The 17,273-nt window shown below is 38.1% G+C and overlaps 1 protein-coding gene across 1 annotated transcript in view; it reads right to left on the bottom strand.

The window, feature by feature from the left end:
- The window catches only part of EPS8 (epidermal growth factor receptor pathway substrate 8), a 2,217,981-nt gene that overhangs the window by 90,832 nt on the left and 2,109,876 nt on the right, over positions 1-17,273 (bottom strand). Inside the window, exons 13-14 of the mRNA XM_044087279.1 lie at positions 7,887-7,910; positions 3,124-3,331 (exon numbers count right to left, since the gene is read on the bottom strand). Coding sequence (XP_043943214.1) covers positions 3,124-3,331; positions 7,887-7,910 — 232 coding nt within the window. The remainder of the gene's footprint in view (positions 1-3,123; positions 3,332-7,886; positions 7,911-17,273) is intronic.

The raw sequence follows: 17,273 nt of genomic DNA, 5'->3' as shown, positions 1-17,273 counted from the left end.
GGCATCTGTCATTCTTATGGTACCCCTAACAAGACTCAGTGTTTTTTAGAAAATGAGGGAAGAGAGGCCACATGGAGCTCCAAGGAAAACAGGAAGCATTTAAACCTGAATCAGTGTTGAGCCTGTGATGTTTGAAGAAAGTATGGACTCAAAGGCCAGATTGGCAGCCAACAAAACAGACCCCCCCCCTCAAAAGAAAGCCACAGCAGCTGTTATACCCCTGGTGTCAGAAAGCCACAGTAGCTGTTATACCCCTGGTGCCATGTGCTTTCATGCTTCCTTTAAGAGTTTACCCATAGTGAGAGTGACAGAAGGCAACAACGTTGACCAGCCACTTGGAAATATTGTCAGAAGAGTGTTTTCTTCTATTTCTTGGCTAGAAAGGACACAAACAGCTGATATGAGGATCTGATCCTTCATGTCTTATCTATATATCTCAGGTGTTTGTATATATAAAAAGTGCATCATTCTTTCTATCTCATTTTGGGAGACAGGAAAGAAATCAGGCAATTGTATAATATGATGGAGGGAGAAACTCAAGTCACCACTTTTGATATAAAATATGGATTAGTTCTAAGGCTGACCTTATCCATATGAACACTAGAAAAAAATATCTGTGCACATGAAGGCCTTTAGTTCTGAAATCATTCCATCTAAGGTTATAGCAAGCAAAGCAGCAGTTTTCTATGTTAGGTACGTCTAACGACTGACACAGTAGGCTAGAAAAGAAGCTGCAAAAGATTTTTACATCATTTATCTTGCAAGGAGGAGCAACAAGCTTTTTAGGTGGTTTGAAAGTACTTAGCAGACTTTAGAAATTTTAGGGGAGACCCACAGGCATGCAGGTTAAATAGGCTAAGATGTACCTACAGAGGCACATGCCAGAACCTGAGTTGAACAGCTCAGTTAAGCATTGCAGAACCAAGGACATTTAGGATGAGTGTGAATCATGATTTTTTTTGTAGCACCAGAAAGAAATGTTTTTCCATTTGGCAAGATGTGGCTTCCTTGTAGCAAGTTTGCTACCCTTATTAATGATAGCATGTCTGCAGTGAACTGGTGTCTCAACAGTCTGTTCCGTCTGGTTCACAGCTATATTTTACCATACTATCCAGATCTGAGACATTGGCAGGCTACTACTTGTCTATTCCTGAACCTCTCCATTTGTAGAGATCTCCACTTTCACATGCTCTGATTACCTATCAGCTCACTTAATAGTGTATAAGTGGTCCATCCAATTCCATGGCAGGTCCTGAAGTCAAATATTCAAAGCAACATGCTAATCCTTTGTCCAAGGCTGGATTTTTCCCAGAATAAGCTCACAATCAGTCTAGCTATTCTAAACACACCATTGTTATTGAGGGAAGATGGGGTACTGAGGTTAGCATAACAGTTAAGGGGTTGACCTTGCAAAGACAAAGTACAAAGCTTGATTCTCAAATGAAATAATTGGCTAAGCTTAAAATGGCTCTCAAGGGCAGTTAGAGATGAAAGTTGATACACAAGTTTTTAATGTAATAAAAGATCACTATCACTCTCATTCCTTACTGTCCGAGTCTCACTCATTGTTTTGACTCCAAGCCTTTTGACTCTATCCTTCATCTCTAGTAAAAAACGAAGCAGTTGATACCAATGGCAGATTCACGGCATCCACTAACAAGCCACCAGGGAAAGTGGTTAGGGACAGGCAGCTGGTTAGGTGACCTGCGACCTCTATCTTATGCAGAAATCCCTGCACTGATGAGAAATGAATGGACAGCATGGTGGCAACAGCTTAGATAAAGCTCTGCGGAGAAGGCCCAGTCTGGGCTTTAAAAGCCTAAGGTGCCCTTACATTCTCTTACTTTAATTCAAGCTCAGCTTAAACAATGTCAGTTATACTCCATGGATCTTGGGTTTTGGGTAAAAGGGTTTATGAATCGAACTGGTTTCTTAGGGAAGAAATAGAACCACTGTGACACTGGCTCATTATACACATGTAAAACATCACAATTTCTTAACTGACCTACAATGAAAATTAAAAAAAAATGACCAATGGATACACATACATTACCTATAAAGAAAGATGGACATGGTTTAAAAAAAGTGAAAAGTAAAATTTTACAAACTTGAAAAGTAACATTTTACAAATTTAAAAAGTAACATTTTACAAATTACCCTATACTAAGATCCTAAACCCAAACCTGTATAGCTAATATTTTAATCTGCAGCTACATAAACCACACATTAAACATTAGTACTACCAATAATTAGAAGATTATTGAACTGATAAGTCTTGAGATCTGGGAAACTGGACTTTAAAACAATAAAAGCAATGTAAAAAGCTGTGCACTACACCTTTACTCAGTAGATTACATGGAAACTGTACCTAAAATAATGAAAGGAAGACTGGCCAGACTTAGCATGATACAAACTCATATATGTACACATTTCAACAAGCCTGTATCAAGGGCTTTCTGGGTGAGGTATGGGCTAGGTAGCATGCTGAAAATAAAAGATGCACCGCTGTAAAGCATGTATCATTGTAATTGCAGTTCAGCTCCATAAACAATATGATCTTGACAAAATATGTTCTGCAGAAAGTTTGTCCTTTTTCAGCCAAATCAAGCCCCCCCCAAAAAATATATATTTTTTTTTAAATATCCATTCGCTTCATTCCCCTTCACCAAAGTCTGCATTTCCCTATAATCCATGTCAGATCGTGGTCAGCAGTAGCTCCCTTCTCCATCTATGCTCTCAGCTCCTCACACACCTGCAAAACGCATTGTTTATCCCAATAAGCAAGACTTGACCACACCTGCATTTACCCTTCTCTTCTGCTGCCCCTGGTGATCTAGCAAGTGCCCCTTGCCTTGCAGTACCTCTAAGGGGGCATCATACAATATCTGCATAACTAGAAAAAAAATATTGGTTGCTGGTACACTAGAAACCCTGCACTACACTTAAGGCTACCACCAGCAAAAATAAGTGTAGGTACAGATACAAAGATAATATTAAGTAGACACCTACACCATTTACGGTGGATCTGAAACAACGTGCATTAACTTCAGAATAAATACAGACAGCCTATGAATGTACAGCAGGACTCATGTGTGTGACAGTTCTCCAGGCTATATAACTTACGGTTTCCTGGAAGCTGTTTGTTCTTTGATGCCTCTCGTGCTAAGCTGCTACCGCTGTCACTGGAGATGCTACTCTGGCGACTGATGTTTGTGGGTGTAGAAGGTTTCGATACAGGAAGTGGAACTGGTGCAGGTACTGGAGGGGCAGGAACAAGAGCAGGTGTTGCTGGAGGTGATGGTACAGCTGGCATGATACCAGGCTTTTGTTTCTGTAGGCAGACAAAACATCACACTTCAAATAAATAAGGAGAGGTTTCTTTCTAATCAGTGAACAATATGTTAAGATGTTAAACAGCAAAAGCAAACACACACAAGATGAAGTACTCACAAGCTGGTCATATGTTCACTCATTACAAAAAGCTCAGCACAGCCGACAAATAGTAAAACAAAAATCCCATGGGAAGGACCTTCTGCCTACATGTCTGTGGGCTATAAAATGAGTTATATTGATAGCTAAACTCTATCACCTGGCAGAGAACCACATGTAAGTAGTAGTCCAGTTATTTGGAAACAATAAAATGTTGAAAATAGTGTTGCTGACCTACCTGTAGTAATACCTTAAAATGAAAATCAGACTGGCATGTTTAGTTTCAGGAAGTTTTTCTGACCTTTTTATTTAGTATGAAGTGGACTAAAAAGTATGGCTGTACTATTCATGGCTAGATTTGGTTCCTCCCCAGTTGCCTTCTTACAAAATGAGGATTGACATACACTGTCAGTGTAAAATCTACATTAAGTTCTTTCCCCTCACCACTGTCATCTCTGCATACACTGCTTCAATGACATCCACAATGCAAAGGTATCTTTTGAGGGCATGTATTACCTGAATTATACAGTGTGTTTTTGTTTTGTTTGTTTTTTTTATGGCTGCTGCTGTTTCTTACTTTCCTCCTTTTTCTGTCTGTTCCTCTCAGTGACTAGTTTAAACACCTAATGACAAAGCTTTCCAATTCAACACCTTTTGCTCTTCCTCCTGGATAAATGCAGGCCATCATGTCAGCAGAAGCTTACAATTCACAATTAATCCAAAACTCTCAGCCATCCAGCACATTGTCTGCTACTATATAATCAGATTCTTGGAATGGCCACAAGATGACTCATTTTACAATAAGCAGAGCCCAGCTGGATTATTGCAATGTACATGCATACATCGCTTAACTATGGCACAGTCTGCTATTCCCTTTACTACAGGAATCCTTTCCTCAGACAATTTATTTCTAGTAGAAACAATGCTCAAGCCTATGCTTTCCAAAACTACTCAACACTAATGATTAACTCACAATCATTCCCAAAGAACTAGGCAGGAATCTTACTTCCCTAGTACAGCTCAATCTGCCTTCTCTTATTCTGTCTGACTTTCACCATGTACACTTTCACTCCACTCAATGCTTTGCTCTGTCATACCCTTTTACCCCTAGAAGTGGTACCAACTTAACTTAACCATGGATTTTACCTTACTACAGTTGACAGTTTTTTAAACTAGAGGTGAAAGGTCAAATGTCCAAATATTCTACAGTCTTCTTTATTATGACTATATAATTCTATAGGACTACATTCAGGGAAAAATAATATGGAGATGGTCTTAAATTTCAACAGTAATTTGAAGATGATGAATTCCCTTTTAAGACAACCATAGAACAGATATCGTTTAATTAATTAACAGACTAGGGGAATGAGCATCTTCAGACAGATGCAAGCAAACATGTAAAACACACCTGATGAAGCATGACAGTAAGAATACACTGTGCTAGACAAGTAAAGCAATAGTGGAAAATACATGACAAGATAATGCAAAGTATACAATATATCACACAGGGCAAGACAAATAAAACAGTACATCAAAACTACCGCATTCCAAATGACTCCTGTAGGTGGTCTTTTACTAGAGAAAAAAAGAACACAACGAGGCACAGCTAACAGGCAGATAAGAGCACATCAAGACTATTAAACATACACAAAAGTCTGTCATAAAGACACTCTAATAAAAGAGATTGGGGGTGTAGATAAAGGGGCAGAAGAGTGCAAATTAGATAGGAAAAAGGTAAGAACAGTTAATATAAGGGGTAAAAGAGAAGGTAAAGAAAAATGCCAGTGAAGGAATGCAACTTACTGAATCAAATGTACGTAGAAAATATAAAAGCAATAAAAATACATGTGTTGGAGAGAAAAATATGTGTTCAGCCATTTTCTCTGAAGGATGTGCAAGTTATTACTCGAGTTAAGTAATTATGAAGTTCTCTTTTTAATTGAACTTGCTTCAAATGTGTTTCAAATTTAAAGACCATACCTACAGACTATCTTAGGCATCTTTTAGCGAAAGGTGGTCAGCGCCATACAAGGGTCATCTGAAAATTTTGAAGGTAGAGATAGTTCACTAAAACAGGCAGAGCACATTCAAGCCAATAATGAATACTATCAGGCTTCTAGTGTGATACATAGAAAGTCTAACAAGGCACTGACAATCTTCACTTGGATCGGTCTTACAGAATAAATGGCCTTTCTGAGTAGACTGTAAAAATTCAGAAAGGAGTAGGGATGGTCCTATTAACTAAACTGTCTACAATACCTGCAACAGTAAGACTGGCATTTCCATGCCTGTAATGATGTGGTCAGCACCTTGTAATAAGGTGGCAATAATAAAACCATACTGCAAATAATGCAGTTGCCACCCTGGGATAAAGTTGAGGAACTGTCTGCAGACAAGGGATTTTAAGAATTTTACGATACAGAGATAATATTGCTGTAGACCTTAAGTACTACAAACTAAATGTAGCACCAGACTTAGGGAAAGGGAGGACTAATAGCGGTCTTCACATCAGTTGGCACTACTCACAGGGTTAATGATACATTGTAAAAATATAAGTGGCCTCAAGAAAAACATGAGATTTAGCTACTGAATTCTGTATTCAATGAAGGCTCAGCATAGGGAGCCAAGATAAAGAAACTTTTAGAAGACAGCTTAGCACAAATGAAATAGAAAATGTTCTGAAGTGAAAAAAAGAGCAAGTCGACAAAATGCCAAATGGTGTGGTTTGACATGTTCAAGTGGACTGACAACATGGAGTACAGTAAAAAGTGATACACAAATCTTTAAGCAGGTTAACACACTCACTATGAGAGATCATGCATACCACCAGCTATGCACTTGTGTATGGCATGTCAATAATGACTTAAAAGGCATTTCACCTTTACCCACTGTAATTTCAGATTTCAAAGTAAACAATTTTGTATTCATGATTTCAGATTTAAAAGTAAGCATTTTTTGTGGATTTTTGCAGAAAGATTATGTCAAAATTTTATCTGCAACTTCAATGTAGTAACTAATAAAAAATGTTTTGGTGATGTTTGGGCAAATTGGTACTTTGCAGTTTCCACACCTTGCCTCTGTCTTAAGATTGGCGTTAATTTACAAGTGAGAAAGTGAATAAGGAAAAAGAGTGTCAAAAAAAGTTTTGATGGAGTACTTAATACTGAACATATCATTCAGTGGCGACCAGTCTAGAGATGGTATATGAGATGTAACAATCTTGTCTTTGTCCTGCAGGACAATTAATGCAAACCCCTACACTGTCCACTGGATGGAAATTTGGGTATCCAACAGACCCCAAGTTGTAAAAATTGTAGTTACCCAAGCTGGTCATAAAATTATGACTAGTGGAGTACACCACATTGATCAGGGCAAGGCCCTCTCCTTTTTGGCATTGATATTGCAGATATCCAAGCCAATATCCCAGAAGTGTGGTTGGCCAAGTTTGCTAATGGCTGCAAATTAGACACTGTTATCCTCTTCTCTATTCATACTATATATCTTCAGCAAGGGCTGGAATGAGCGCATATCTGGTGTTACAAAATATTGCAAGCTAAATTTAACAACTGGTTACTTATGTGAATAGCTCTTTCAATCCATCATGATGCCTCCACCATACTCATGAAATCCTTCTATCTGATCTAGTTAATTTCAAAGAAAATATCTTCAAGATCAAAGAAGTCATCCTACCATAGTAGCTGTCTCTTACAAGACCAATCACTGAATACAGTAGCCTCTTTGGTAAGAACAATCTGGAAAGGACCCAAAGATTTCTAACCAAGTAAACTAAATGCCTTAAAACCTTCAACTATTCTGATTAATTAGCATGACTCTCCATACACTCAATAGCCTACTGAAAATTCTGATGTGACCTATAATTTGCTTTTTCAATCCAACTAAGAACTAATTCTATTTGCCATACTATTTCTTCACAAATTTACTGGTTGTGAACACCTGCACTATGGACCTAAATGTATACGAATGACTGAACAAGACTCACTGAAGGGGTAAGATTCCTAACTCAATGTATTCCCAGTCAATGGAATAAGCTACCACTACAGGGTAAACAGCATACTGCTTTGGTCACCTTTAAGGCTAGTCTTGATGATTGGATTGGTAGACCAAATTCATACCAAGGTTACCAAGTACAGCCCTGCTCTGTTTACAGGGTAACCAATGTTAAGTGTTTGTAAAGGGGGCAACAACTTCTAATTGTGTCTGCTTAAACATGTATATGGCTATGCATCTTATAATCTCAGTGATCACTTTATCACTGCTCCTGTGTTCCTAGAAAAATGTCTTTGAGTGATGACTGGAGGGATCTACATTTTGGCAGTACAAACACATACACACATTATGTACATTTATAACAAGTTTCAGTCTAGGTTATACTGCTACAAAACACATAACTTTCCACTCTTGAAAATGGCACTGCAAAAGCAGTGATTTTCAATTACCTGAGATAATTCTCCAAGTAATTGCTGTACAAGGGAAAAACACAAAGGAGGAAATACAAATTAAATAGAAACAGGGATAAGAAAACATTAAACATTTTCACAGTGTTAGCTCCTTCACTGTGATAGTTGTATATATTTTTAAATAATTCACCGAGCTAATTGTGTACGTCTATAACTTTATAAATATGGAATTTTTGAAATAATACCACATTCATCAATTATACCTCCTCCCCCCCAAAAAAATGACTGTAAACAGGATCAGTCTCAACTGGGTTCAGATGCAAATGTCAGAAGATCAAATCTCAGCATTCTACTACAGCCCAATTTTCAATTTTGTACAATAGAACATATCAGCTGTAACACAGTTTCAGCAACACAACAGGATCACACATTTAAGAAAAGCAACTGAAGTAAGTTATTTTACGAATGAAATAATTTATTCACACCATTGAAGCTGCAACATCAGGTAGAACACAATTTCTGAATAATAAATTATTAGCAGTGACAGTTACTTTAACAGCCTGAAAGACAATTTTAGAAACACACACGGAAATAAGGCAGTTACCTCTGCCATTTCCTAACCGTAGCCTTGGGTTGTGCATTAGACAATGATGACTCATGGCTTACAGTGAGGACATCTCACTCTTGTCTTTAGCCTTGTGTTTCACAAGGCTTCTCTAGCAATGCAAGAATCACATGTACATTGTCATGCTGATTATGTGAACATCTTGTATATGTCCGGAATAAAACCTGTTCTTTTTAACCACTGAAAATTACATATTGTACAAGTAATTGAAGGTTCACTCAATAAAGCATGTCAAAATGTAATCAAAATGATAATATGAAATAAATTAAAATAAATGCATAACTTAGGCAGTTTCATGGTTGTAGAAGAAGTATAATAAAACAGTATAATACAATAAAAATTAAAAATGTATGCAAGGGTAACTTGACGACTGGGATTAAAAATAATCAACATTACATTTTCTATTCCCTGATGAAATAAATCTGCACTGCCATTTACTTTTGCCTCCAATGTATTCATAAATATACTGAAACTGTTTTTTTTTCATTTTCCAGATGAAGAAGCCACCAAATTTACACATAACATAATCAATCTCTTCAGTACCACAGTTAACACACATTATAATTTAAACATTCACTTGCAAAACAGAATGATGAAACTGCTGTACATTGTTATAATATATTAATGAGATAACAGCATACCACCTTTATTAGACAAGCATGCCAAAAAGACCATTGTATTCATTTCTGTACAGGACTTGCAGCTGAATTTTAAGATCCCATGCTACAGTGAAATAAATTACTAATGAAATAGAATAAATTCCATTTTTTAAATAAAAGTATGCTCAGATGAATTTTAAGGTCAAAAGGCAATTCCTCTGCATGTCATTTGCACCTGACAATGTTCATCACAGAAAAAAACTTGTATTCAGAGTATAACCTTTACTTAAAACAGGTACACCACATTATTACAATAAAATTCAAAATTAACTGCTGTATTCCTTCTCAAAGAAGTTACACTATGTTTGCAAGCTGACATTTGTAATGAAAATTCAAAAACAATCCTGGAAAAAAAAATAGTAAGAAAGCAGTCCCAGTGGCACATCTGTCAGTAAAAGAGAGAGACACAGAAACGCACATACACAGTTTATTCTTGAATTTAGTTTTGGGTGTTTTTCAGCAACAAATAATGTTTTATTAAGCTAACAACTTAGATTTGGCAATTTCACCCCATATCCAGAGACTTCATCAGAACAATTAATTAAACATTCTACTTCATTCAAATAACCTTCTCAAGCCCCATGTGGCCATAATCCCACCAATGTCAAAGTAAAAATATGTAAGGATGCAAGAAAAAATAAAATCCCAACACCATCATTGGATATAATCAAGTAAGTTATTAAAAACAATGCTGAGAAACTCTGCTAATGGCTTGCTGATACCTTAAATAAATTAAATGGACAGTTTATATCAGGAGCTCTGTGGGCGGAAATAATTGCAGGCTGACTTGTGATCACCACCAGCTGAGAAGTCTACTGCTTACTTTTTTGGATGCCTGGTAAACTGCTATATCAAAAACTCCAACACATTCTTAGATATTCATGTTTCACTTCTTAAGATGAATATGTGAAAATATATATAAAGTGCAGTCCATCATTTTTTAAAACATATCTATTTTGATTTACTGCTTCGCATTCATTTCAATGAGATGGGACAATCAGGTTATACAGTCTAGGTAGCTTACATACATTTTCATCAAGGAACAGTCTCAGTAATTTTTATTATAATTCTTATGTGATTTTTTTTTTTTTTATTATTTTTTTAGGTCCTCGGGTAGTTTTTGGTACTATTTTCGCAGTGCAGAAAGAATTGTATATGTTAGGATTTATTAGTTTTATAGTCAAGTGTTTTTTTTTTTTTTTAATGTGGCTTAATCTTATTTATTTCAGGTATTCGGGATAGGACCTTCCATCCATAACCCCCTTTCCAATTTTTTTTATATATGGGATCAGGATGTCACTTCAACAGTGGCCATCATCTAGAGCCAATGTTCATACCACTGGGTGGCTAGTCCTCCCATGGTGGTTTTCCATGCCAAACACACAATCACACCTGTGGCCAATTTAGTGTGTCCAATCCATTTACGTATTGCATGTCTTTGGAATGTGGAAGGATACCACAGCACCTGGAGAAAAAGAAAACCCAAGTGAACACAGCGAGAGCATGCAGACTCCACACAGAAGATACATAGGTCAGGCTCTTGATTATCCGGAGCTTAGCAAAGGGCACAGCAACATAAAAGATCTTCAATTTGTGAATAACATTTTTTTATCTGTCTATTATTTCTGTTATCATGTTAGTTATAAATAAATTAGGTAACAGGCACCCACATAAGGAATGGTTTTACAGCACGTGAGATTTTCTTTCTTGTAAAATTTTTGATGTGGAATTATAGTGCCCAGGGTCCTGCTATACTTTTTTTTCCTAGCATATAACAGCCCGTATCAATTCTGTTTTTCCAGTAACTCTTGAATATGCAGCTCTTACTCTTTCCACAGGCTGAGTGGACAGATACTAAGGGCACAAAACAGGGATTTGTGCATCTTTTTCTCCTTGTCTGCATCACAGCAGGTATTAACGGTTATTCCGCTCCACAAAGAAGGGGCCACAACTGACGCTGGTAACTATCACCCCATAAGCCCGACTACCTGGTCTGCAAGGCTATGGAGCGCATCATCATAGAACTCATTAACAAAGACATTGGGAACCTCCAAACACTTGACTCTACCCAGTTAGGCTTTGTTAAGGGCAGATCCTGCCTACTAAACCTGGTTGACTTCTTCAATACAGTCACCAAGGCCATGGACGAGGGAAAGGTGGTTCACACAGCCTACCTTGATCTCGCCAAGGCGTTCAACACCATTCCTCACTCGGGTATTATAAAAAAAACTCACCAGCCTGAACATAAACCCCTATGTCACAAGATGGATTGCCAACTGGCTTACAGACAGAACACACACGGTAAGAATAGCGTGCTCCAGGTCAGACTCTAAACCAGTCACAAGTGGTGTCCCGCAAGGCTCGGTTCTGGGACCCCTACTGTTCGGCATATATTTCTCAGAAGTACAGGCAAACACAGGAGGACTATGGCTAACCAAGTTCACTGATTACTGCAAACTGGGAGCCAACTGACTCTCCGGCTGACACAGACATCCTTCAAAAAGGTGTCAAAGTCATGGCCTCAAGCTAAATGCCAACAAAAAATAGTCATCCTGTTTGGGAAAAACAAAACACCCACGAATTACCACATAGGCGGCAGCCCCCTTAATACAGAAGAGGTAATAAGAGATCTGGGGGCCCAGGTAGATAGTAATCTCTCCTTTGACAATCATTTTGCCAAAGTAGTTAGAAAAGCCTTCTATGTGGCCCATCTAATTACTAAGGGGTTTGCATCTAGAAATAGAGGTTACAGTGCCCCTCTACTCATCACTCATCAGACCCATCATAGAGTACAATGCCCTATTTGGGATGTACCTCACAAGACACTTCCAACAGCTGGAAAGACCACAAAAGCACCTCACCAAGAGGATTACTGGCCTCAAACATATGTCCTATGCAGCCCGACTGAAAGAACTCCGGCTGTACTCAGTGGCATATCGCTTACTCAGAGGTGATCTCTGCCCGACTTACAAAGCCATGTCCAACTCAGAATTGATGGACATGCTCCATCTAAAGAAATCCAAGTCACTGTGAGCCACGTGCTCTAGTGAGCTAAACCTCGTCACAACAATAAATAGAACAAGCTGAAGGGATAGATTCCTGTCATAGAGACTCCCCATGCTTTGGAACAAAATTCCTAACTACATTAGGCAGAGCTCCTCCCAAACACTCTTCAAGAGAAGACTTAACGAGTGGATGGGTAACAGAAAATACACCCCTGGAATCAATTCATTGGCTCTGCTTGACAGAGGCTCAGTTAATTAATCAATGGGATGGTGAAAGCCAACACACTGAGGCTAGGCTTACAAATGCCCTCAGGCAGACAGCCTAGTACCTACCTATGAACCTATGATAAGCATGCTTCCATCTAACAACACTTAATACACTCTCAGAGACTTATTGCTAAGACAGGCCTGTTCAACGCTATCCCTACAGGGGCAGAAAAAAAAACCTGACCTGTCTAGCTCCCTTCAGCCAACATCCTACTTCCCCAAGCTCACTACCAAACTTGAGTCACTGGCAGTGAAGTCCGACCAACGTGTCAGCATATATGGGAATATCAGGTTTACACTTCATTTCAACTCAAATAATTGCCTATACCTTTACTTAACTCTGTTAAATGTGTTTGTTTCTAAGGCCAGGGACAGAGAAAGGCTGGCAGTGCAACCCAATTAGTTGACACAATGAATGTTGTGGAACTGAATAACAAAATCTATATACCCTACACTGCAGAGTGTACAATGAGAACTGCCGGGGTAGTGTTAATACAGATATATAATACAATACTTGCCCTGTGTTCACCTGTGTTAAGAAATGTACTTAACATTCAATTTTTTATACACTATAAAATGCACACACCTGTTTAATTATGGGATGGAACTCCTCCTTTACAAAATTAGCAATCTTGTAAAAAAGTGACAGACAAGGTGCACTAGTGATTTTACTACTGTAAAAACCAAGCAGGTGACGCACATGGTTTGGTTTATGAGTCTCTACAATGTTTCAACAGCTTACCAAAGTCTCAGACACCTTCTTAAGGACCAAGGATGTCTGTGTTAAACTACAAAGTCTACATTATATTCTGGGTTGTAACAGCCTGCCTATGAATACACAGCCTTTAAGCATGAGAAGCAAACCTCTACCAACTGCTCATTTCACAGTATGTCAGCAGTAGAAACAGCAAACGTGGACAGCAACAGGGAATGAAATAATAATGCTAACTCATGTGATGTGATTCAAAGAAGGCAGCTAAGTTATAAGCCTCATTTATCATTTCTGAGCAACAAACAGACATTTTATTGGCTAATGCAGTTAAACCTTATCAAGAGTTATTACTTCTCCCTACAGCATCATCTAAATGTATTTTAGTACCCAGAAACACTTTAGCACTTTTCAGTTTCTTCCCACCCATTTTATTTTCTACCACAGATCATGGCTGCCTGTTCAGATCTCTCATAATTTCAGAAAGGAATATGAACTGGCCACCATGAAGTACACTAGACATGCTATTACCTGTAGATCTTAAGTCGCTAACCACAGTTTTGTATCCCGAGACCACTGTGCTGATGTTAGCAAAGAGCATATACAAGCAACTAAATTGAAACACTTTTCTAATCCGTTAGTATTTGTATTAAAAGCTGTATTCACCTTTTTTTGTTAGGGTATTGACCCTTACTTGTAGGGATCCATTTTAGCCAAAGACTGGACAACACATCGTCAAACAATGTACACCTGAGCAGCTTACATGGCCCACAGTGTTAACAAAATGTAGATAATGGCCAAACATAATTACCATACATCGGCATTCTGTTTGGCAAATTACATTACAGATTTCAGTACTAGCAGGGTCTGAGAACAGGACCTTGTGGAAGGAACACCAGAGTTACTGGAAAAGCTGATGAGTGTTTTTCACCAAAGTCAACTGTAATGACATATTTTAATGATAACTGCCAAAACAACGAAGCAGTGATTGGACCAAAGTTGAAAGGAGTGGAAGGTGCTGTACAGGAGGGAGTAGATCTGTTGAAGGCTTTTAACAAGTCAATGAACAGGATGCTGGCAACTTAGCATTGATTACATGTGGTCAAAATAGTGTTAGCTTGGAAAAGTGGGGCAGCAAATGTGCTTCTTCCTTTGGCAAAGCCATGCCAAAGGGAGGTCGGGAGAATATAGCTGAAAAGTTGTTTGGTGCTGAATAATTTTTTCTATGAGTTTATTCAGGTGTAACAGACTGGAAGTCAAGGGGATTTGTACGGGAGCTGCTCTAAGAAATGTGGACAGCCAAAGCTTGTTCCACAGTGACTGGAATCTTTGCTGGTTTAGCATTAGGGTAAAGAGGAGGCAGACCTGGTGGAGTATAAAATACTGCAGAATCTGATGAATCAGGAAAAGATACTATCTGTGCCAGTTGAACCACGGTTGGATAGGGAGTCTACAAACTTCTGTATGATTTTTACAAAGATGCTTTTCAGGTTTGGTGGGGTTGTGGTTAACTTAGCTGAAGAGAGAGGAGTGAAAGAGGGCTGCTTATATAGTACATCAGGAGACTATATAGTGTGATAGGTTTTAACTATTCTCAGTGCAAACATTCATAGTTGTCTGTGACTGGATAAGGTTTTACACTGATTTTATTTATACCTTTTAGCTTTGCACCTCCAGATGGATTTTCATTCATCTAAACTATATGCAATTTTGTGTTAGTGAGGTAATTTTTTTCTACATTTTTTTGCCCATATGTTATCTGACCATCAAATTACATCCAACTAGATATGCCCATCCATTTCCCAGTCTACCTGGAATGCTTATCCAGAGCTGGGACAAGAACTGTCTGGACAGGCTTATCATTCAGATAGCCATGAAGGTGCTTTGTAATCTAATCAGCATCCTGTTATGATGACATTTATGCATGGTTTAACCCCATCCCCTAGGCAAGGGGGATTACTACCCACATCACTAAAAGAGTCCTGATACCTTGCTCTTGCAAGTGCATATTTCTATATGCATGCTAGGAACACTACCACAACAATGGTTTGTTGAGCTGAAAGTCTACACCCAGGTTACACATTTACAGTTTCCCTCTTTCAGGAGAATGAGACAGACAGTCCTTCTCTGATGAACACCCCCCCCCCCCAAAATAGACATGCCCATCTCCAGATGTTCAATGCCAAATCAAGACGTCAGAGTAAACGGAGTCCTGTACTAAACACAAGAGTTGTTTTAAGATTTACTTAAATAGGTAGATGTTGGAAAAATATTTTCACTGGAGATGAACAAGTTTACTTGTTAGGAATGAGCAAGTAATGTTAGAGTCATTGATGTGGTACATTTCAGACCAGTCAATATTCTGAAGTTTGTTAATAAAAGCATAAGTAATATCTATGGTTCTGGATCATACTGCCTGAAAAAGGGTAGAGTTGCTCACCTTTTGCTATTCCACTGCAAATTGATAGGGCAGTGGTCACTGAGACTAAGGTTGACTTTCGGACTTATTTTTCTAGGCTTATTGGCTCAACACTAACGAGGAAGGAATGGTTAGCAGTGATGACCTTGGATGTGTTCGGTTCAAATATAACCTGTTTAGGTCTGAAATCATTAAATGGTCCAAGGGTGTCTTTTTATAAGATTTATGTTACCTATTACAAGACCACATTTTTTTTTTTTTTTACAAGTGAAGTGGTAGAATTAATTGATCAGGATGATAAAGAGCTACGTGCTGATTGCTAGAATGGGGTATACAAAAGCTAAAGTGACAACATAAGGTTTTACCCAATTTGGGAAAATTCATGTCACAGAAGACATAATGAGAAGTCTCTCTGGGTCAATCCATGCACATTGTTTTACAGCTGCGAAAGTGGAGGGGGTATTAAGTGAATGAGGTTTGAGTCATGTTTCGAAGATTCATGTTACATCAATATTGTGTATTCAAAGCCAGACATTTAAGTTAGTCTAGTTTATGCATTTCACCCATGTCAAGTTGGCTGAACATCAAGACAGGAGTGGCAGGATCTGATATTTCATCTGGCATTTTACTGTGTTTGGTTGTAGAATTCAATACTTATGGTAGGACTTTGATTTAATTTTATGTCATTCGATAGATGTGAAGAGAGTTTATTCCTTTAAGTCAACAGAGTTCATACAAAGTAGCAGTTTGTTTCTTTTGTGTTGGGTAAACAGCATAACTATAGTGTTTGACGGGCTGTGGGAGAGGGGCTGGATGGCTACATTGGTTGTGTAGGGTGGCAGGGTTAAAGTGATTTGTCAAGGGAAAAGGGCTGGATGGGTACACTGGTCATAGAGTGTAGAGGAAGTTGAAGTGATTTGCCAATATTTCCATAATCATTATGGTATCTGGTTAGTTAAGTGCTGTGATGCATTTTCTTCCTTCTCAACTCTTATATTTTTGGACAGTATTTTAATTAAAAAATAAAAGCCTTTTATACCTTTTTTTACTAAAGCATGCCCCAAATAAATTTAGTGCATCTCTCAATGAGGTCATCATAGGGCTAGTATGAGTTGCGTCCATAAACTTTACTGGATACATTTCTGTGTATGCATAGCAGTACATCTGTTAAAGTCTATGGAAAATGTCATGATTTCCCTAAGCCAAAGCCACTGATGTTATTTTCTGGCATGAACATAGGGAAAATGCATTTTTTTAATTGAACAAAAACAAAAAAGTGCTTGCTAATAGGGCAAAAATGACATTTAGCAGTTTGTGCACCACTTGCCAACATGTAAGACATTTAAATTGGCATATCACTTTAAGAATGATGAAAAGCAGCATGGGGGGGTTATGATGGAACAGCTGCTGCGACATTTTTTTAGTGAGAAAGTAGCTGGTAAGAAAGGTAGTGGAAAGTAAGGGGCCAACAGTGAGAAACTGAATGTGGATGTCATTGCAGCAGCTGTATTAAGTAAATGAATTTTACTTAGATGCAGGGAGTACCTTCCTGCTTCCAAGATGCCACCAAAGTTAAGTTATCGTTGGTGAGGATTTGGAAAATGGAAAGTAATTTCATTAGTGATATTAGATACTGAAAAACAGGTTATTATTTTATGAGAAAATGTAGCATGCATCTGTCTCTCCAAATGGATTTATACATGTACTTTCTTATTGCAATTAGAGTGTCAGGCTGAGACAGG

The sequence above is a fragment of the Protopterus annectens genome, chromosome 11.part0 (genome assembly GCF_019279795.1).
Source record: "Protopterus annectens isolate FY-2018-M chromosome 11.part0, PAN1.0, whole genome shotgun sequence".
Taxonomy (NCBI): domain Eukaryota; kingdom Metazoa; phylum Chordata; order Ceratodontiformes; family Protopteridae; genus Protopterus; species Protopterus annectens.
The sequence above is the reverse complement of the archived record's forward strand: the minus strand, read 5'-3'. Positions and strand labels throughout refer to the sequence as shown.